Genomic DNA, 23,221 nt, shown 5'->3' on the forward strand with positions numbered 1-23,221 from the left:
GGCTTACATTTATAACCCCCTCTGAGGGGTGGAGCCAGCAATACTGCTGAATTTTGCCTATAGACTTATTTCTAGTGTTCCAGTCTGCAGCACTGAGTTAGGTTGATATAGGAATAAAATAATAACTTTTTAAAAGGTTATACACGTCAGTCTGCATACTATTTTTGGAACAGGAACTCAGTGGGGCATACTACTGAATAAAAGTACACATGGCTGCAATCCCATCCCTGTTTACTTAGGAGTAAGCACCATTGAATTCAGGACAATATTTGTCACTAAACATACAGTTCATACAGACTGAGAATAATTTCCAACTTCTTGGATTTTTAAAAAGCAAATATTAATTGTTCCTGCTTATTTAGAGGAAAGATTTTATTGCTTCTTATAAAATATTTGTTTCTTCAAAATATCTCAACATGGCCAGATCTGTGGATACTTAAATCCAGAGACTGGAGCCATGGACAGACAAGACCTATCTCTCTACAGCTCTGAAAAATCCCCAAGTTTTAATCCTCCCACCACCAAAATAGAAGCAGTGCTTGTAGCTTTAAGAAATGGATGCCCTTTCAGTGGCCATTGTGGGGTTTGCTAGGCAATCACAACAGTATCTTCAGCTTTCAGGCCTTGGTCTTTGTCAGTAAAAGGATGTGGTGTGCTATGTGTGATTTTGAACAACCTGAACCTAGATATTTGATGACTAAGTAAGTGTCATGTGCTCAGTGGCCCTCACTCAGAAATGTGTAGGATTGTATACCTTGTTAAATTACAGAAGTCAAAGGTCTGCTGAGTAGTTTAAAAAAATTATCTGTTGTTTGTAAGGCATCTTGAGGATCACCTGACTGAAAGACAAGGAGTAAATCTTTAAGTGAAGATCTCAGTTTTCAGGAGTTCTTCATAGAACTGCAATGCATATGCTTCTTGGACACATCTTGGTGGAGGCTTAGCCAAGAATGAATGATCAAGGCAGCCTTCCTTCTTCTGTATCCCCCTTGCAGAAAAGACCAACAAACTGTGGTAAGCGAAGGTAAGCTGCAAAGGTTAAGCTTGACAGAGCAGAGATTACCACCTAGAAGATCCTAAATAGGATGGAAGGTTGGGGTATCAATGTTTTAAATATACCATAAAACAACCCAGGCTGGCATTATGAAAAGGATTCTGATCATTAGTTCCTTTTCTTATAGGTCACCACTTATTTGGTATGAATAGTGATCCTGCTTCCTTCTTTAGTTGAAAGCAGTAAACATTGTTACACATTTTTCTTCTCTTGTTTTTATTCTTTCCTCTCTCTTCTCTTCCCCCATCTCCCTTCTTCTCTTTTCCCTTCCTTTCAGCTTTCCCTAGTTGCTCCTTGCTGGTTGTCTTTTCTTACTTCTATTGACTGATTTTTTTATTTACAGGATGTGTACCTCACTTTTCAAAGATCTTTTCAAGGTGCTAAGAAGACTATTTTAAAATTACAATCAAATACTGTTTCTGGGAAAATGGCGCGGCGCCGTGGGTGATTCTCGGCTTGCGCCGAGCTCCCCCGTCCCTTCTTGCATCCTCTTGGAGACCCCCCCCCCCGGTTTTCACCTGGACCTCCCAGAGGGAGGCCAAGAGCAGGAGGCTTACTTGCAATGTTCCCTCTAAGCTGTGGAGTGTTGTGAGCAAAAAATCTACTTTGTGAGCTACTGGCATTAAAGTTGTGAGCGAGCAATTTGGCTACTGCATAATTAGTTTGCTCTGGAGCAATCCTTCCTGAGCTAAGACAAAAATGTGTGAGCTGGAGGCTAAAAAACTGCGAGCTAGCTCACACTAACTCAGCTTAGAGGGAACACTGCTTACTTGGCTCCCCCTGCAATGGAGGTTAGCGAGGGAGAGACCATTGTGCCTCAACACAGGAGCGGGAGGAGCAGGCATGGTGCCTACACCGTGCTCAAGCCGCGACCTTCTTTTTTAGATTATGTTTTAAATTTAATTTGCAACAAAGGCAAGAATGTTTGTTCGCTGGTGTTTTCTCATCATTCGTTGAAAACATCCATTATAATGACCCTCTAATAATATTTCTATTTTTGGTAACACTTTGCAGCTATGAAAGGGAATGGAGTAAAGGGAATGGAGATGGCGACGTCAGGGGAGAATAGAAAAACCCCATTAGCAGAAACGGTACTGAAAGATATACAAAATACTGAAATGGGACAGTTATTTATTTATTTATTTATTTTATTTATTATCAAATTTATACCCCGCCCTCCCCGCAAAGCAGGCTCAGGGTGGCTTCCAACACGACATATAAACAGCTTAAAAACAGAATTATTAAAACACTACAAATCAACAAGCATAAAGTGCTGGCGGCAATTAAAAGTCACTTAAGTGACACGTTTTCAATAGATTTCCATTTCCCAATGTTCTAAGGTGTTTTTCTGCTCGTAGTTTCCTTAAGGCAACAACTCGATGGTAGCTCATGGGCCAGGTGCTGCAACAGTCGGGCGATCTAATGGCAGTCCAACTGCGGTGGCCCCTAATTGAATGCCTGGTGGAAGAGCTCCATCTTACAGGCCCTGCGGAACTGTGAAAGGTCCCACAGGTCCCTGGTCTCCTCCGGGAGCTCATTCCACCAGGTAGGGGCCACCACCGAAAAGGCCCTGGCCCTAGTGGCCACTAGCCTGGCCTCCCTCGGGCCAGGGAGGGTCAACCGATTTTGAGACCCAGACTGTAGTGCTCTCTGGGGTATATATGGGGAAAGGCGGTCCTGTAGGTATGTCGGACCCCGGCCATAAAGGGCTTTAAAGGTAAGAACCAGCACCTTGAAGGGGATTCGGTATGCTATAGGCAGCCAGTGCAGTGTCCTGAGCGCAGGCTGGATGTGCTCCCATCTAGGGAGACCCAACAACAGCCTGGCTGCGGCATTCTGCACTAGCTACAGCTTCTGAATCCGTGACAAGGGCAGCCCCATGTAGAGAGTGTTACAGTAGTCTAGTCTCGAGGTGACCATCGCATGGATCATTGTAGCCAGGTCAGCGTGGTCGAGGAAGGGAACCAACTGCCTAATCAGCCTGAGATGACAGAAGGCCAACTTAGCAGTGGCTGCTGCCTGGGCCTCCATAGTAAGGGAGGGATCCAGGCACACTCCCAAGCTCCGAACCTCCGGGGCTGGGACCAATGGAGCCCCCTTGAAGGTTGGAAGTGGGATCCCCACCCCCGAACCACCCCGACTCAAGCACAGGACCTCTGTCTTCGCTGGATTCAACCTCAGCCGACTCAGCCTAAGCCAACCAGCCATGGCCTGCAGTGCCTGGTCTAGATCTTCTGGTCTGGAGTCCGACCAGCCGCCTAGCATCAGATAGAGCTGGGTGTCATCAGCGTACTGATGGCATCCCAGCCCATACCTCCGGGCAATCTGGGCAAGGGGGCGCATATATATGTTAAATAACATTAGGGACAGCACAGCCCCCTGAGGCACATCACACTCAAGTGGGTGACTCCTGGACTGCTGTTCCCCTAGCGCCACCCTTTGTCCCCGACCCTGGAGAAAGGAAGCAAGCCATTGCAAGGCAAGCCCCTGAATCCCCACATCAGCGAGGCGGTGGACTAGTAACTGGTGGTTGACCGTGGCAAATGCGGCTGGCAGATCTAATAACAACAGTACCACCGACCTGCCTCGATTCAGATGTCTCCAGAGGTCATCAGTCAGGGTGACCAACGCCATCTCTGTTTCATGTCCCGGGTGGAAGCCGGACTGGAAGGGATCTAACACAGAAGTGTCATCCAGAAAGCCCTGCAGCTGTATCGCCACTGCCCTCTCAATCAATTTGCCCAAATAGGGCAGATCGGAGACTGGCCGATAGTTAGCCAATTTGGCCGGATTTAAAGATGTTTTTTTCAGGAGAGGGCGGACCATCGCTTCCTTGAGTGCCCCAGGGAACTGCCCCTTAGCGAGGGACTTGTTGATAATCTCCCTTAGGGCACCTCGAAACCCCTCATGGCTGGATTTTATAAGCCAGGAAGGGCACGGATCAAGGCTGCATGTGGTTGGGCGCACAGTTGCAAGCAGTCTGTCAACTTCCTCCAGACTGAGAGGGCTGAAGCAATCCAGGCTCGAAATCGAAGACGTGCAACGAGCCTCAAGCTTACTCACTGTTTCAAGTGTGGCGGGGAGGTCGCGGCGGAGCGCTAAGACTTTATCCGCAAAATAGCTCGCAAAAGCCTCACAGCCAATATCCAATTCCCTAGCATTTGGTCTGCCCTGAGGCAGAACAGTTATCGACCAAATCATCCTAAACAATTGGGCTGGGCGAGAGCTAGCAGACGCAATCGCCGCCGCATAGAAATCCTTCTTTGCGGCTTTGTCTGCCATCTCATAGGCTTTCATAAACGTCCTATAAGATGTTCTTGTTGCCTCATCTCAAGCTCGGTGCCACCGTCTCTCTAGCCGTCTGAGCTCCCACTTCATAAGCCGCAGCTCCTGGGTGTACCAAGGAGCCAGCCTACTGTGGGAGTGTAGAGGACGCCCTGGAGCAATCTCGTCGATGGCTGCGGAGAGCCGGCTATTCCAGTCCCCCACAAGTTCATCCAACGAGCTCCCAGGGGACATCGGATCCCGCAGAGCCATCTGGAGCCGCACCGGGTTCATCTGGCTCAGTGGGCTAAAATATGCTTGCCACCTAAACAGGGTTGGAGTGGGACATTCAGACGGGCCCCTAGGGCATGGTGGTCTGACCACGGGACTGCCAAAGCAGTAACCCGGTCCACTGTTACCCCCGCCACAAAGATCAAATCAAGCGTGTACCCTGCCTGGTGAGTGGGGGGGAGGGGGTTGTAACTTTGCAACAATTTAAAGAACTTTGGATAAAGGAGGTATGGCAGGCAGCGGAGGAAGCCTGTAAAAGCATTATTAAGGAATTTCAAAATCCTGGTATGGATTCCGAAAAGGAGCAGAAGCTGGAGCTAACTCAGGAGACTGCAGAGAAAGAACAAGACGATAACCAGGAAGAAAAGACATAAGATTTATCCCTTACTTTTCTGAGGAAAGAAAAAGACGTGTTCAGGAATGACAAAGAACTAAAGAGCTCTATAAAGTATGTTGGGAGAGCAGGACTTACAAAAGAGAAAAAAACGAAAAGAGAAAAAGCCAATTAAAAAGAGAATGCGGAGCCCTACAAGGAAAGGATATAAAGAAAAAGAGTGGAACTGGCAAAACAGGAAAGATGGAAATAGAATACTCCGAATATAAAGGGGTAAGACATTTGTCTCTGATTATCAAGAAGAAGATCCCTCAGAAAATAACGTTGCAACATGTATCCTGTAGAATGTTCTATATTTTAGTTGTTGGAAGCTTAAATAAGGGTTAAACGGGATTTGCTTTATATATGGATGGATGGCTAAACGGATTATGGATAGATATATTTTCTTTCCCTTTTTCTTTTTGTGTGTGTTTTTTTTGGTAGTTTAATTGTTTATATATCTAAACGCAAATAACAAAGCTCTGAATATTTCGAATATTTTCTAAACCAAATGGATTATTCGAGAAACATACATATACCTTAACCTAAGAAGTTAAAATTAAAAGTACACAGGCTGAGAAAGAAGGACTGATGTTGTACATTTACAATTGCGTCTATTATGAAAACAAATAAGATGTAAAGTTATAGAATACTCGATCGTAGACTATTAAACAGCTGGTACTTGAGTAGACTAATTGATTGAAGTTATTAGGAAAGTGATGGTAATATACCAACACACTAGTTCTGATATAAAAGACTGCCTTTATGATACTGCTTAGAAAATTTTAGAATTTCTGTGTTAAAAGGTAATCTCTCCCTTATTATAAAAGAGTAGTGGGTGCCAACGTTCTAAAATGCGCCCTGTTAGGGTATGGCAGTTGCCTCCCATCCCCGGATCCGATCCCCCCCCCCACTCGAGTGCAGAAAAAAGGTCCCTCTGCCTCCGGAAGAGGGGGCCGTGCCAAGGAACCCCCCTGCTGTGACCTGAGTTGGAGGGATGCCTCCGGCCCACCCCCTGCTGCCCTCCTCTGGCCTCAGCCCCAGCTCTGAGTGCAGCAAGCGCAGTCCGGCAGGCATGAGTGTCAGAATCCCCCTCCAGAGAGGACGGGGTGTGTGTGTTCCTGTGGGGGTGGGGAGGCAGGGGGAGAAAAAACTGTGTGTGTGATCTGGGGGGGGGAAGCGCAGCCAGCTCCCACAATTACCTGGCTTCGTGATGCGTTGCTCTAGGGCCCACCAGTGTGCCCCAGTCAAGCTGCCCATGTGTGCTGGGAGCTTTCAGCTGAAAGGGGCATGCATGGTGCTCATGCGCGCACTCCAGGCTGCTGGATGGATAGATGGCTGGAGCAGAAGCCGTCTGTCATGTGTTGGGGGGCCCTACCGGGAAAAGGGGTTCGGGTCCAGCTGGGGGGGGGGAGGCTCACCTCTCAAATGCAGTTCTTATGGGCCTGCACACTCTACCTCCTCATAGATCTGCATGTATCCCCCCAGATACTCACAACAGTCCAGTTGCGCCTTAAAGACCAGCTTTTACTCAAGTATACGGTCACCCTTCTATATTAGGGGCGATGTACGTGCCTCCCCCAAAGCCCCCAAACCACAACAGTCCAGTGGCACCTTTGGGACCAGCTTCACTTCAGGAACACGCTCTCCCTCCTCTGAAAGTCACATCTCCATGTTCCCCCTCCACACACACACACACCTTGCGATCCAAAACAGCCCAAGCGGTGCAGAGGGACATGCAGTCAATGTTCAGTAAACAAATGGGCAATAAAAGAGCTGTCTGTGCTAATGCTGAATTAAATAGTAGGAAATATGATAATGAACCTATGAGAAGATATACACCAGGGGTTGTTAGACGATTTGCTCTGTGAATTAAGAGAGATAAATGTTGAATTATAGTTAGAAAAACAGATAGGTCATAAGATAAGATATGAGAACACAGCCTTAGGTTATTTGCAAGATGGAACACTTTTGTTGTATCACCGATATTATTTTGTGTTTGTTTAATATATATGTGTTTTGAAAATGAATAAAAAGTTATAAAAAAAAATTACAATCAAATACTAAATTCTGAATCAAGAAGCTCACTGTCTCACACAGTAGAGGCAAGTTTTATTTTATTTTTATTTATTTAGGTATTTCTACCCCGCCCTACCCCGCAAGCGTCAACTACTAATGTCCAGCCAAGGGCCTACAACTGTCACTTTGCCGGGCCAGGCCATGTGTGCCATAAAACATAATGCCAGGTACCAGAGATAGAAACTGTATAAAGGACAGCAGCTGGTAAGATCTGAATTGTTGTATCCTTACTGCAAGAACCCATGGGATGGGAGGGGGGTGCAAAGGAAAACCCGTATGGGCAGACTGGAGAGCCAGCGGTGCAGCACTAGACAAATGCTCCCACGTTGTTTGTCTGCTGCAGATGAGGTTGTTCTGCTGAGCTGAAGCCACAGTCAGAGTGGCTCCGCCCACTTCTTTGAGCAGTTTCCTGTTCCCTCCCTTGCAATAGTAGTTTGCAGGCCACATAAGAGCCCTGGACGGGCCAGCTCCGGATCTAGGGCTGCCAAATGCAGCCGGGGGGCGGGGATTCCCCCGCTTCGGACCTCCGATTACCGGCGCGCCGGAATCAGGGCCCGGGGAAACCCCACCCCCGCGTGCGCATCACCCGGAAGTGACGTCGCACGCTGGGGGTGGGGCCATGCGATTTGAGGGGAAAACAAAGAGTTTTCCCCTCAAATGGCAGCCATTTGAGGGGAAAACTCTTTGTTTTCCCCTCAAATCGCATGGCCCCACCCCCAGCGTGCGACGTCACTTCCGGGTGATGCGCACGCGGGGGTGGGGTTTCCCCGGGCCCTGATTCCGGCGCGCCGGTAATCGGAGGTCCGAAGCGGGGGAATCCCCGCCCCCCGGCTGCATTTGGCAGCCCTAGATCCGGAGCTGGCCCGTCCAGGGCTCTTATGTGGCCTGCAAACTACTATTGCAAGGGAGGGAACAGGAAACTGCTCAAAGAAGTGGGCGGAGCCACTCTGACTGTGGCTTCAGCTCAGCAGAACAACCTCATCTGCAGCAGACAAACAACGTGGGAGCATTTGTCTAGTGCTGCACCGCTGGCTCTCCAGTCTGCCCATACGGGTTTTCCTTTGCACCCCCCTCCCATCCCATGGGTTCTTGCAGTAAGGATACAACAATTCAGATCTTACCAGCTGCTGTCCTTTATACAGTTTCTATCTCTGGTACCTGGCATTATGTTTTATGGCACACATGGCCTGGCCCGGCAAAGTGACATTTATGTCAGATCCGGCCCTCATAACAAATGAGTTTGACACCTTTGCTCTAAGGTCTTTGCAGTGTGAGCAAGTCATGCTGTGCTCCCTCCAGAAATCATCCCAGAGGACCCCTGAGGTATTTTAAGTTGTCTTGCTTTGGAAGATAAAAAGTCCAGCGAGTCATATGGGGATTATTGTGCAAAGGCATTTCTAAAATTCTGTTTTACTATGGTGAAACTTAGTTCCATGATAAAGATTGTTATGTTCTGAGTTATGCTTAAACTGTTGTGTTATGGTTTGTGCTGAAGCATTCTAGTTTCCTCTGTTATGATTGGCTGCCTAATAAATATTGCCTATTGGTCCTTAAGCCAAACAGAGAGTCCTATCATGAGGCTCCGCTTAGGTCCAATCAGACCTCCTGAATGCAGTAACATTGTATATAGTTCGATATTGGAATGGTATAAGTTTGGGTGCCACTCTTTATCAGAGCAGATCAGGGCTGAGCAATGTTTTGAATAAAGTCTTCTTCGTTTGACAATTGTCTCCTGCCTCAATACTTAAAAAAATATGTTGTGCTACCTTCCTTCCATGATTCAAAGTAACCCCAAAAGTGCCAAATTCAGCTGTTTAGATGTTATGTGTCATTCCGTTCTGTATGTTCTTAACTAGTCAGTATGAAAAGGAGTATAATTAACATTCTCTAATAATCCATCATAGGCCAGTTTTACTAGATCCACCCCGCAGCCACTTGGGGAAGACTGACTCATGTAATTCTGGCAAGAACATGGTACATACCCAGAATATCATGTGGTGGTACTATAGTAGCTAACAGCTACAGCACTTGTTTTTGGCCAACTCTGGAAATCTTGCTCAGAACCTTCTAGGAAGCAATGGTTTCAGAGGTGACAAAATTAAAACATCTCTCAAAAACACTGTGTTAGATCCTGTATTATTTATGAATTCAGTGAAACTTGCAAAAGCAGGACTTTCCCTTCTGTCCACTGAGTCTCTTGAACTTATATTTCTGAGGTTCAGGGGACTGTCTTGAGCACTGCAGTGGACAAAGTGGGATCTGCAGTAGGAGGGGGAAAATCAGCAGAAATCCCCCCTCCTTTGCGAATGGAAGTGTCCTTCCATCATTGCAAACGGACCACAGGCTTCAAGGCCACTGTTTAAATCACAAATGTGAATCTTTTTTTTGGGGGGGGAGTAATAATTCAATGGGACAGAAGGTGGCATAGTACGGTCCGATTTCATCAGATCTCGTTAGCTAAGCAGGGTTGGTATGTCAAAGGAAAACCTCCAAGGAAGACTCTGCAGAGGAAGGCAATGGCGAACTACCTCTGCTTGATCATTTGCCTTGAAAGCCCCTTGCTGGGATTTCCATAAATCAGCTGCGACTTGACAGCACTTCACACACACAATAATTCAATAATAAAACTAGCATGAACTGGATTATGGTTACTTATTGTAGTACTTTGTACTACTTACACCAAATGTTCAATAAATCAAAGAATATGAACAATAATGTTTTCCAAACATTAACAGCTGTCGCAAAGGGATTCCACATGCATGCCATGTTCAACACCATCACAGTTATTGACCTTAAACATTACAATAAATAAATAGATAGATAAATTATAATCTGGGATAGGATTATATCGCAATATGCCACCTCTGCAGTAAAGGTAAAAAAAGCTATCTTGGGCACTGCTATGTGATATAAAAGCCTTGCATTTGTATAATGTTTCTGTTGTGCCACTCTGCTCTTTCTGTTCAGGTTGGGCCTTGATTATAGCTCTTTGTTCAGGCTGCTTGTCACGGGCTGCATTTGTTGGGATGCTGCCCTAGGTGAGGGTTGTGCTTGCTACTGTAGTTGACTTACTCCCAGAGTCAGGAGTGATCAGGCAGGGGTCTCTCAAGTTGGCCAGTTTCTTCTACTTTTGCTGCATCTGCATTTTTCAGAATGATTGTTTACTGGATGCCAAGACCCATAAATACATGTTTTAGCCTGCATGATCACATCAACAGTGGCTGAGTTAGGAGCTGGTAACTGGCAACATCTCCTGGGAGCAGGATTCAGTCCTGTTGCCCCTGCAGCCGAATCCACATGGTATTAAGTTACTCCACTGGGGTTGGGTTTCCTTTGTTCTTACACACACACACACCTTTCAGTGATCATGCCACCATAGCCCCGGGTCCCTGCAGTTTTTCCTTGCAAAAAGATGGTTCAAGGGATGCTTATCCTTTAAATTTGACTTGAACTGAAAAGTTTGAGGACACATGCTCAGGCAGGGAGTAGCACTTGGACATGTTTATTTCATTTATACCCCAACTTTCCCCCCAGTTGGGACCCAAAGCAGCTTACACTGTTCTACTGTTCTCCACTGTATCCTTACAGCAAAACTCTGAAGAAGGTTAGGCTGAGGGGAGCTGTGATTGTCCTAAGGTCACCTGGGAAGCTTCTATGGCCGAGGATCTCCCAGATCCTAGTCCAATGCCCTAAGCATTACGTTGCACTGTCTCTCATGTGTTTGACAACTCCTAAAGCATTCCTAATCATTGAGGTTAACAAGATTAGTTGAAGATGGGTGCTGTTTCCTACATGTAATGAGGCATGCGCTTTTGTGGATCAACCCTCACTTCATCAGTTGCATCTGCATGCCAGAGTCCACCCTTCAAAGCAGCCATTTTCTACAGGGGAGCTGAGCTCTGTCAGCTGGAGATCAGTTGTAAAAGCAGGAGATCCCCAGGCCCCACCTGGAGGCTGGCAACCCTAATTGTATCATGCTGAGGCCCCTCCCCTCCTCAAACCCCACCCTCTTCTGAATCCACTCCCAAAGTCTCCAGGTATATTCCAGCCCAGACCTGGCAGCCCTACTGGACTCTAACTTTGTTCCGCTACAAGATTTCGTTAGTCATCATGGTTATTTTGGAAGCGGCAGAGACTTAAGCAAGAACGTGCCTAATAGCATTAAGGCCGCCGCTTAACGCGAGAAGCCTCTAGGTGGCGGTCGCAGAAGACGGCTTTAATGCTAAACGCAATTGCCATCCGACCCGGGAGTGAACTATCGCTTGCTCGCTCTCTTCCAAACCTCTGCGGGGCAGCATTCACTTCCGGCGGAGCCTCTCTTGCCCAGTCGGCTCCACGTTGTCAGCCAACTGACGTATTGCGCCTGCGCAGCGGCGTCGGCCTTTTTCTCAGCGTTAAGTGCTGCAGACGTTTCGCCGAGCGGCCCCCGGCCTAAAGCGAAAGCAGACCGAACCGAGAACCATGGTCAGTACTGTGTCCAAACAGGCCGGGATGGGAAGAAAGGGGCCGGTTTGGGGTTCTGGGGCCGCTGCAGGCTCCTGAGTGTTTCCGGACGGTCGGATGGAGTCGGATTGGGAAGTGGCGGGCCTGGCTGCGGAAGCAGCTTCCAGCGTGGCCAAATGGCTGCACTCGCTGCTTGTATCCCTGGCTTTTGCAAGGGAAATGGTTTTTCTCTTCCCTGCCCCCTGCTCTCACGGGCTTATATTCCCGGGGCTGGTTCTTGGGCTTTCCTTGCTTCCAGGCTCCCGTTTCTGCCCCTAGTTTTGAACCTTTCTTGGGCCATTGGCAGTCTCTCAACGCCCCCACCCACCCCAAATAGGGTGGCTTTGCCCCTTCCCCTTTGACAGTTGCAGAGGCAGAGCGTGCAGGCCCCGAACGTGGGGAAAGGCTTTTCCGGGCGTGCACATATTGCGCTGGGCCTAGCTTGTGCTCAGTCTTTGGGATCGGGGTGGCTAGAGGTAATGGGTGGGTTAAATGGAGGGTGACGTGACGGCATTCCATGTCCCCATTCTTGAGTCTTTCCGAAGGCCCAGTCTCACTTATGATGCAGTTTCTGTAACCCTTTAGAAAGTCCAGAAGAGTAGTTGTGTTGAGCTGTTTCAGCAAAAATAGAAAGAAGTATTAAAAGACCGGACTGATTAGTAGAAAACTTTTGCCTGAGTGCATGGTGCCACAAGATCTCCATTTCTTGGTTTTGAACGTTTTCAGGGAGAGGGGATTACAAAGGTGTCTTCGTTTGCTTTCTTGTGGCACATGCAAGTTGTGTTCTTTGCCATGAATGAAACAAATTCCCTTCAGTGTCTACTCACATATCACGTTTTCAAATATATGCTTACCTTAAAAATAAAATAAGAATAGTTTATGGAGACAAATCGTTCCTCTCGAGCAACTGATTGACAGACAACTGATTACAAAGTCAGAATTGAGGGACTTCTTACTGAGTGTAGTTTCACTGGTAAAAGTTGGAGTTGCTGCTGTGGGAGATGCATGGGGGTAGGCGTCATCTCTTGGGGGTAGGCGTCATCTGCTCAATGTTCCCTCTAAGCTGAGTTAGTGTGAGCTAACTCACTGTTTTTTAGCTTCTGGCTCTCACATTTTTGTCTCAGCTCAGAAAGGAGGGCTCCAGAGCAAATTAATTTATGCAGGAGCCAAATTGCACACTCACAGCTTTAATGCCAGTAGCTCACAAAGTAGAATTTTTGCTCGCAAGACTCCACTGCTTAGAGGGAACATTGCCTGCCATGTCAAGATTTTTGCTCCAGTGAGAATGGTGTTATGATGCCTATAAGTAAATGCAACACAAATGTTATGCCAACATGAATGTACTTAAATGAGATAGGCTACAAATGAGGACTGCGGGGTAGGAAGTGATATTTCTTTGCTTTAAGCTAATTTCTTTATATTAAAAGTAGAGCCTGTGATATCTTTCAGAAAAACCTTTACAGAATAGCAAGGAAAATCTGTTCTTTCTTCTAACAGCTGGGATCATAGTTCTAGAGGCTTGGAGAACTTTGATTTTTGGCCTGCTGGTTTCTTGTAGACTTCCTGCCAATGGTTCCTTGTGACTTAGCATTAATTATAGTTTTCTCATCACAGACATGAGTGTTTTTGGACTGTGTGTAAAGTTATGCTTGTGCTGGGAAAGCATGGTCAAACAATGAAGATTTATAAATACAGACAGTTCACTGTAAACATTTATGTGTTTAGAGTACAACATAAAAAGAAAAAAATGGAAGACTGGTTAGCTCCATGTGAAATTCAGTGTTGTGGGTTATTCCCAGCGTTACAGCAATTAAAAGGTGCTTTGAATAGAGCATCTATGTTTAAGACCACATGTCTAAAGAAATGCTTAATAACTTGCTAAGAGAGTTCTGTTTTTCCATTTGTCAGCTTTAAGAACTTTCTCCCATTCAGGAATATGCTTTTGATATTAACACTTTTGTATTCTGTTTGGTCTAGGGGTTCGTCAAAGTTGTCAAGAATAAGGCCTACTTCAAGAGGTACCAAGTGAAATTCAGAAGAAGGAGAGGTATGGGCCACTCTTTTTTTTTGCATGCTCTCAGTCCATTTAACCAGATGAAGACCTGAATCGGCAGTTTCTACACATGCTTTGGTACCTTTCTCTTTCAGAGGGAAAGACGGATTACTATGCTCGGAAACGTTTGGTGATTCAAGATAAAAACAAGTACAACACTCCTAAATATAGGATGATTGTACGTGTCACCAACAGAGATATCATTTGCCAGGTAAGGTCACTGTTCTGTCCTTTACCATACTGTAGGGGGCTGTGCCATCAGTCTTCTTCACAGAAATGCCTTCCATGTAGGAATTCTGTAAGACATGAAGCGTACCTTAGCTGGCATAGGGATGCGGAGTCAAGTGTGTCTTAAGTGGTGTATTTGCAGAACTACTTTCAGTATTCTCTCCAGGGAGAAAGCTTTAGAGTAAATGAAGACATACTCTTGGAGCAATCTAGGGACTTGAGCCAATACTGAGTTCTGTGTTCTATCATTTACTTTCTGATGCATCTTAGATGCTCTCCGTACTGATGTCTGATTGCTAGAGTTTTCTTGACGTATGTTCTGTTTGAAAACAGCATTCGTGGTTTTCACTAGGGAAAACAGAACTACCCATCTGCAGAAAATGCTGAGAGAGCAGAGTTGAAATTAATTCTTCATAAATCTTAGCATGGCATCTTTCTTGAATAACATCTTTCTACTTCTTCTAAAAGCTGCTCTTCTGATTCTGTCTCCATTTAGGAGAGACGTCGGGAAGACATGCTAAGTACACAAATAGGAAATTGATTAGCTGATGTGTTTTGCATTAGACCATTGCAGAAGCTACTGTTTGAGGGTTTAATCCACTAGTTTACACCGTGGATGTAAGCCTATTTTGAATCTGGAACGGTCAGTGCGCCAGTCAAATGAACCATGAGAATTGTAGCTTTGTGTCTGTCCCAAAATGGAGTTCCATGGCAGCTTATTTTGAAGCCAGGACAATAAATAGTTTGTAAGTTGGGTTTATAGCATCTATGACCCCTTACTGAATTAATTAGGGAATGGCATGATTTAGAACTTTCATCCAGATCTTTCATCCTGTGTACTGAGGTTGCCTTATTGTTGAATTATGCTTACCTACTCGAGGCAGGAAGTGCTTGCAAAATATATATTTAAAAAACTGTCAAAGTTACTTTGGGTGACTTGTTATCAGTAAATTGCTTGTGTTAAGGGTGGGTCTTGATTCTTCTGTCTCGTTGAACGAAATGTTGTCTTTGATTGGCACAGTCTTATTTTATTGTTTAACTACATTTATTAATGTCCTATAATGTGTGATGCTGGATCTGGAAGGAATACAAACACAGCAGTTATGCCTATCTTAAATGGGAGAACTGTTTCCTGTTTTATTTTGTGATACAGGACTGCTCTGGGTGGTACTTGTGTGCCTTCTGCAGTTATGGGGAATGTTGTTGTCTTCTTGAGAAGCTTGAGGAAATAGCTGCCCAGGTGACTGCTGGGGAGTAGGTAGCAGCATCCCCCTGGCCTTCCTCATGGTTGAAAAAAGTCCAAGGAGAGAGCAAGCACATGCAGTCTTCTATAGAGCTGTGCTTTGATACACAAGAAGCTGCCACAGCAGTTGTGGAAGAAAGTGGGAGTTGTCATGTTTGGGAGAAAGGTGGGTGCTCTGGCAGTTTTGGAGAGAGGATGAAGGAAATGAAGTTTGCAGTAGGAATTTTTGCTCAGTGATCTCTCCTGTACCTTTTGGGTAGTAATGGTGGCATGTTTAATATCAAGGATCAATAAAATGTCCCAACAAAGCCACTAAGCTTTAGATTTTCCCCAACTCTTCCTCAGGCTGAAGTCCAACAATAACAAAAGAGTGGGGTAGAAGGTGTCGATTCAGGAAAGTAGGGAAGTGTAGCAGTCATAAAACAATGTTGCAAACTGATTTCAGGTTACTTCAAGGCTACCTGGATCAGAGAAATAGGAAATTGTTTCTCTCTTTTGCAACTTCAGTTTGGCTGATAACAGATTCTTTACTTAGTACTCCCCTAGGTTTCATCTCCAGTATTGTTACTACAGGGGCTATTACAGTTTTCCTTTGCTTTCAGCATTTTAAGGGATATACATTTCATTTGGCATTGAAGCATGTTTAATCAACTGTTGGTTGTTAGCCATTTAGCTGAATATACTTTTTTTTTTTGCTGCTTGTCCTCAGTGTACCATGGGCTTAGCTTGATACCAGCCGGTCACACCTGTGCCCATGAATCCAACCAAGCATGCTGCACAGGATGCTGAGAAACTTTAAAGTTCTTTTTAAACATCCAGTCTGATAATTTCTGGAGAACACCTTTGCACTATGTTGTTATTTTGGTTGATCTTAATAAGAGCCATTATATGACCTGTGTTTTTGGATTTTGCTGTGGACCAACATGGCTACTTACTACTTTTGTCTACAAAATATCCTTGACTTGCAGTCCCTGTAAATCAGATTGCAGAAGAAAAATGTGTCTGTCTTTGTATTTACAAGTTGCTGTGTTGGTCCAGGGGTGAGGGGATCATTTTTCCCTGAATGAGTTGACACAACTACCAATAATTTTTGGACTGACTTGGGGAATGGCCTCTTGGTGTGGAAGTGCTGGTTACCTTTCCTGCAGCAGTCTGATAGGTTGGGTGGGAATCCTCTTGTTTAGCAGGTAGTACAGTACTGAATGTTATTGTGGATTGGGGTTTTTAGTCACTAACACTGCTTTTGTCGTCAGATCGCATATGCCAGAATTGAAGGTGACATGATTGTCTGTGCAGCATACGCTCATGAGCTGCCAAAGTATGGCGTGAAAGTAGGCTTGACCAACTATGCTGCTGCCTATTGCACTGGCCTGCTGCTGGCTCGCAGGGTATGTATCTGTTGAAAGCCTCCCCAAACTCTTGTGGGACACAAATTAGGATGTGGCACTTAGGAAGCACAGTCCCATTGACACTGTAGATTTCATAAAACTGCCTTAGAGAAATGGGATTTGAAAATCAATACTCGGTCTGTGCCTGGTTAAATGTTGCCTAGTGTAAATACAGTGCTGGTACATATTAATCCAGCACAAGAATGAATTGATCAAGAAATAAACATTGGATTAGAGGGGAGGGGTGCAGAGCTGCAGGTTTAGGAATCTGTGTTCTGTTGCTCCAATGCAGCAGCTGCTAAATATTTCTATGATAGAAGTACAGTCAGTTCTTACAGCAGAAATGGGATTTGTTCAGTGGGAGGCTCTATTTACCCGTAGCCCCTGAGATAGTCTTCCTTCTGTGCAGTCCTTGGGTTTGCGTAACATAGAGGGAAATGGTGGCACGCTTCATGTCCATGAATAGAGCCAGTTTGGTGTAGTGGTTAAGTGTGCGGACTCTAATCTGGGAGAACCGGGTTTGATTCCCCTCTCCTCCACTTGCACCTGCTGATGTGACCTTGGGTCAGTCACAAGCTCTGGCACAGCTGTCCTTGAAAAAGAGCAGTTTGTGTCAGTTCTCTCAGCCCCACCCACCTCACAGGGTGTCTGTTGTGCGGAGGGGAAGGGAAAGGAGTTTGTAAGCCGCCCTGAAACTCCCAAGTGAAGGGCGGGGTATAAATCCAATCTCTTCTCTTCTTCTCTTCTACCTTAGTACTGCCATACTGGGGAAGTACTGCCGTACTTTTCAGTGGGGCTCACTGAAAATGCTAAAACCAGGTGACTTCACAAGATATATCCCGTTCCTGTTTGCCAGTCTCTTGCCTCACTAATTGCCACAGAGCAGGGCTGGAAAACGTACAGACAGTGGGGCACCCAAGACTCCCAAAATGTGTATGCTGTCACAAAGGAATTTTTAATGCTCTGAACAAGACTACTTTCTAGATGCTACTTTCTATGAACTTAAACTTTTCCTTCTATGTCTGGGTTTGAAGGTCTTGGTGTTTGTTCTGGCTTGCTCTCCGTAGTTTTCTTCCAGCCAGCCACAGTTAGCTCTTAAGAGTGGTTTCGACCTGCTTATAGTAACTTGCTTTCTATACTGATGTAGTATAGAAAGTTTTTGTTGACAAATCTGTAGCTGTTTCTGCAAAATCTCAGATCTGTTGGGGGGGAAATTCTCTTGCAGCTGCTGAACAAATTTGGCCTTGACAAGACCTACGAAGGCCAAGTTGAAGTAACTGGCGATGAATACAATGTGGAAAGTGTGGATGGGCAACCTGGTGCCTTTACGTGCTACTTGGATGCAGGTCTGGCTCGAACTACCACTGGGAATAAGGTCTTCGGGGCTCTCAAAGGAGCCGTGGATGGTGGTCTGTCAATCCCCCACAGGTAACTTCTTTCTTTTGTTCTTTTGCTCCTCGGGAAGTGCCGGGCTCCGCATACCCAGTTTAGTTAGAAACCTAATTGCAGAACTTGCTTATTGTAGATGCAGTTTGGTGTATTTGACTTTTGCCATACTTAGCAAAAGTCTCAGTCTGGCTGTATTCTGTACACGTTTTACACTTGGGCAAAAAAGATAGCCCGAATAGCAACATAGAGTGTCCAGCAATACTAATTGTAGCGCTTCATAAATAGTCCACCGTTTTTTCTTGTTTTTCTGTACCTCGGCTACTGTGTGATGATACCCCACTGCCTGAGCATGCTGTAGTTGGTCCTTGGTATGTGTATGATGGATGTTCGCGTTTCAAGACGGGGCTGATGGTGGCCGAGACTCTTGACTTGCTGTTAGCTTGGAAAAACACTGTTGAGGTGACTGTTCTATACAGTGCCCTTCCCACAACTTGCTAGCGCTTACTCCACTTCCGTTTCACAGTACCAAGCGCTTCCCTGGCTATGACTCAGAGAGCAAAGAATTTAACGCAGAGGTCCACCGGAAGCACATCATGGGCCAGAACGTTGCAGATTACATGCGTTACTTGATGGAGGAGGATGAAGATGCTTACAAAAAACAGTTCTCCCAGTATATAAAGAACAATGTGACGCCTGACATGGTAAGATGTTAATTCTGCCTCATGTGTTGTGGATGGAACTGAAAGCAGGTACTGATTGCGTAGGGATTAACCTCTCTACCCAATATGGCCAAATGGCCCATTATTTACATAATCCCAGCCTTCCTTCCCATCGTAAAGCCTTTATGTTGGCTTGGCTCGGGGGGGGGGGTCGATTTAACAACATCCCCCCCCCCGAAGACTCTGCAAATATCCCAGCATATGGCCCAATACACAATTTTCCATATCATTCTTTTTTTTTAATATTAAAATTTTTTATTGAAGTAATGAAACATTTAACAAACAAGAAAAATATAAAATATAACTTCAGTTTCTTTTTTTGTAAAAGTACCGATTTGAAGGGTACAACTGTACAGTAAAGCAAAGATATACCAAAACAACAATATGCATAAGTATAAGTTGCCATCTGGATATACCAAAATCAATGGTTATTCACAAAATTGGATCTGTATGGGCTATCATTCTTGACTGCCAGCTGCACACATCTTCACATATGAAACGGTTACCCCTTTGGCCACACTTACTTAAAACTGTTCAATATCATCTTAGCGGTGTTAATACTGATACTACAATTATGGTTGCAGAATTCTTAGCTGAATCAGCCTCACTTAGATAAAGTCTTTTTACATAATATGCATATTTTATTGTCTAAATTTACTTACTGGAATGCAATGTATCTTCTTAAATGTATTTATTATATACTACTATGCCATTAAAGGTGTCTGAATCTGAATCTAATTGCATAGGGAAGTGATCTGTGGCTCATTTAGAACTGAGGTCAGGTCTTTATGCTCCTGGAATTCCAGCCCTCAACGCAGTCTGTTATGTAAGCATGCGGTCCTTTGTAGCATATTGGGTGGACATTGCTGCATTTGCACCCATACTGTTAGGCTTTGACCAGTTTCCCAACTGCTTGTAAATTCCATCTTTTTCCTGCAACATCTTAGAACCACTCTTAAATTGTATTTTGTTTTGTTGTCAAAGGCTTTTTCCTGGTTGTTTAGTTACAAAATTAATCTCCATCTTTCTGTCCTCATCAAGGCAGCTAACAAAATGTGCATAATAAAAACGCTTCTTAAAAACCATTAAAACCAGACACATCATTAAAATGGTTAAAACCAAAGCTGACATGCACATATGAAACTTAAAAGACATCAGTTAAAGCCTAGGGCAGGAAGGAGGGGGTCACTGAAGGAACATAAAACAAAAAGTCTTCCACCCACTGGCGAAAGATGGCAGTAGAAAGGGACCCACAAATCTCCCTGGGCGTTTCAGCGTTTTGGTGCCGTGATTGAGAAGGCCCTTTCTTGGGTTGCCCCTCACCTAATCTCGGTGGGCACCTGAATCAGGGCCTCAGAAGGTGACCATAGCAGTCAGGCAGATTCTCAACACTTCTGCTTCCAGACCCCTCTCGCCTCTTAATAAGAATGCAAAGGTTTTCACCAATTTGGGGGGAAAACCTTTTGACAGGAGTAGGGAAGACATTTTAAGAGTAGTTACTAAGATGCACTTCACCTGTTGCAGCAAAAATGAGGCCTTTATAAGCATTCAGGTAAATTGATGATGACTTAGAGGTGCATTTGCAAGCAGTGTGGTGATAGCATCATTTTGCTGTTCATCACACATGAGGAAACAAAGCCCAAATCCAGCCTTGCAGGTAGCAGTTACTAGCAGTTGAAGGCAGTCATTGTATGATGCATAGATACAGAAGTGCAAATGGGTTAGCAAAGTACTTCAGTTAACACTTGTTCTCACAATTAAAGTAGGTAGCTAAGATTCTTTTGTCCTTCAAGAGAAAACATATTCATAGTTGTTGGGCTACATGATTTACTCTGCAGTTGGGAGCTGCAGCGTTCCTGTTTGCCTGAGCTCTGCCCCCATTCCTGGTATGTAGGGGTGATGGAGCAGCAAGGAAGATTCAGAGTCTTTACTGTAGGCCAAATTGGTCACCACACTCCTGCCACTTTGCTGCTTTGGAGATGGTTTGTGCAGGTTGGCGTCAGTCAAGACAGTTTCATGCTTTACCTGGTTTACCACCGAAAACTAGCATATATGCATGATGCCTATGTTAGTAAATAAGTTCGTCTTTACTTTTTAACATAATGTATGAAAGCTCTTCTAGCTACAGGCCTGTGGTCTATTTAAAATGGCGGAGGAAAATCCAGCATGTTTACTCTGTATAGCATTATTCTTGGAGTGGTTTTGTGCCCATGTCTGGAGTAGATTTGAGGTGGGTTGTTGAGGAAAGATCACATATTCACTATAAAGCTTTTTCTCCAGAAAACTTAAATTTTCTGTAAGGCAGACTTGTGAAATGATTTGTAAATATTATGTTTTCAGATGGAAGAAATGTATAAAAATGCCCATGCTGGAATACGTGAGAATCCAGTCCATGAAAAGAAACCCAAGAGAGAAGTCAAAAAGAAGAGGTATGATGGACCCTCCCACACACACACACACACACAGGAGGACTGACGTATCTGAGGGACCATCTCTCCCCATATGTGCCCCGGAGAGCCTTACGCTTGGCGGACCAGCATTTGCTGGGTGTCCCCGACCCAAAGGATGTCTGCTTAGCCTCGACCAGGGCTTTCTCCGTCCTGGTGGAACATGATCCCATATGAGATCAGGGCCTCCGGGATTTATTACAGTTCCGTAGGGCCTGTAAAACAGAGCTGTTCTGCCAGGCTTTTGGTTGGTGCGGCGGGCACCCAATTATCTGGCCTCCCTTGCTGAAGCTTTCCGTCTCTGTAGGACCCAGAGTAAGAAGATCTCCGTTGGGGGGGGGGGGGGTTATAGTTTACCTGCTTCAGTCATTTGGGATTATTGCACCTTTCTAGTTAGTGTGCTACCTGTCTTACATTATTGTGTCTTTGTTTTAACTATTTAATTACTATGATTGCTTTAATGACTTTGTATGCTGCTGTTGTGAATCTATCCTGAGCCTGCTTGTGGGGAGGGTGGAATATAAGCTGAAATATAAATATAAGTCACAGCCAGCAATACTGGTGGTCTGTGGACTACCCCTCCCCAGTGTCTAAAACAGAGAATGAGATAATGGATATGGCATTTCTGAGCTGTTAGCAGAAAGTGCATCTAATGGTTACGGCTTGAAAAGCATCTACCCTATGCTGCTAGACATTTCTGTGATACACCCTAATTAATAACTATAGCATTGGAAGTACCTTGGGCTTCATGCTGACTCAGAGTATCTTACAAACCACTACCAATGGTCTCCATACCTACTACATTGGGTATCCTCAGACAATTCAGAAGCTTTTGCAGTACAAATGTTTCATCTAGTTAGTTTTTGGATGCATATTTGCCTTGTTGAAGGGGAGTGAGTGAATAGCTGAACGTCTCCCCTGGCTAGAGATTGGTCAGTCTAGAAATAAATACTTGGTTGAACAGGTGTGCCCTTCTCTGCTTGAGGCCAAACTGCTGGGTACTCTTTGGTGGCTGTGGGTTGGTGCTGCTATGTACTTGAAAGTGTGTAGGAGAGCTCTTCTGTGGACTTGCTAGTGGTTTCTAACATTAAAAAGGATAATGGTAGTCACCTCCTCTTCTTCCTGTTAAGATGTACAATACCCAGAAGATGTTAAGACGGCTAAAATGTTGAACACAGACTTTGTGTGAGAGGGACAGCAGGCCTTATTCACATAATCCTAGCTTGTTCTGGGGAGAGACTATGCCGATGCAACTTTCAGTGTTATTGATTTAGCATATAACTTGTAAACTGAAAAATGCACTGTAATTGTGAGCATTGATGCTGCATGGAACCGGATGACAGGAGGCAAAGTCAGTATAGGTTCTCTTAGAATGTCACTTTGGCACCTGACAGATTGAATTGTTGGAGTGACAGCATTTCACATTTGTTTGTCAGTTTTTTTTTTAAAGTGATTGGCACTAACAACACCAAACTCTTTGTTGTGCAGGTGGAACCGTCCCAAGTTGTCTCTTGCCCAGAAGAAAGATCGGGTGGCTCAAAAGAAGGCCAAGCTTCCTTAGGGCCCAGGAACATGCAGCCGATAGTTAAGATTCATTCCATAATTTTCTATGAAGATTTTTGGAAAACACAATAAATTTATTAAACCAAGGTTGTTGGTTGTTGATTTACTTGTATGGAATCGTAGCTGCTTTAAGAGGGTTGCTGAATGCATGCTGGTTTGCCTGCCTTTGCCACTTCATTCTTGTACACAAAATTACAGATGAGAAAATGGGATTAGTTTTATTGTAGCAGCTGTTGCTATTAAACTTTTGAAACCCCTCTAGGTATCACAAGATCAGCCATGTGTCAGTGGGGGAAGAGGCTACTCAATGTTAACTACAACTGATTTGTATAAGCAGACTTAAGGTAATGTACATTGAACATCCATTTACATGTTCACCTGTGGGCAAAGTGAAGGTTCCTTTTACCCCTTACTGGAACGAGGTGTGTGCTTTCGCCATAAAGGATTCCTTCCCTTTTGTTTTTATTCATAAGTATAGTTCTTTTGCCTCTCTTTTTGTGAAGCCCTTGCTTTAATTGTTATAAGAAAAACAAGAGTTCCTCCCTAGCAGGCCGTTTTGGCCATTGCTTTAATTTTCCATTTAAAATTTGCCAGTTTTTATGGTGAAACAGCCAATGACAGGAGCAGTTACAGGTTAACTGTTTTTTT

At 44.8% G+C, this 23,221-nt stretch overlaps 2 protein-coding genes across 2 annotated transcripts in view; one reads left to right on the forward strand and one right to left on the reverse strand.

The window, feature by feature from the left end:
* EVI5 (ecotropic viral integration site 5) overlaps positions 1 to 4,612 on the reverse strand; it is a 112,689-nt gene extending 108,077 nt beyond the window's left edge. Inside the window, exon 1 of the mRNA XM_015421459.1 lies at positions 4,471 to 4,612. Within this exon, the coding sequence (XP_015276945.1) occupies positions 4,471 to 4,612 (142 nt within the window). The remainder of the gene's footprint in view (positions 1 to 4,470) is intronic.
* Positions 4,613 to 11,430: 6,818 nt separating this feature from the next.
* On the forward strand, positions 11,431 to 22,659 carry RPL5 (ribosomal protein L5). Its single transcript, XM_015421460.1, is given in 9 exon segments — positions 11,431 to 11,525; positions 13,521 to 13,590; positions 13,692 to 13,807; positions 16,321 to 16,455; positions 17,681 to 17,883; positions 18,368 to 18,545; positions 20,904 to 20,992; positions 22,499 to 22,559; positions 22,561 to 22,659. Coding segments are annotated over 9 exon segments (894 nt in total). The 5' UTR covers positions 11,431 to 11,522; the 3' UTR covers positions 22,600 to 22,659.
* Positions 22,660 to 23,221: the final 562 nt, after the last annotated feature.

This window comes from Gekko japonicus, unplaced genomic scaffold (genome assembly GCF_001447785.1).
Source record: "Gekko japonicus isolate JY-2015 unplaced genomic scaffold, Gekko_japonicus_V1.1 scaffold911, whole genome shotgun sequence".
In the NCBI taxonomy this organism is placed as follows: Eukaryota; Metazoa; Chordata; class Lepidosauria; order Squamata; family Gekkonidae; genus Gekko; species Gekko japonicus.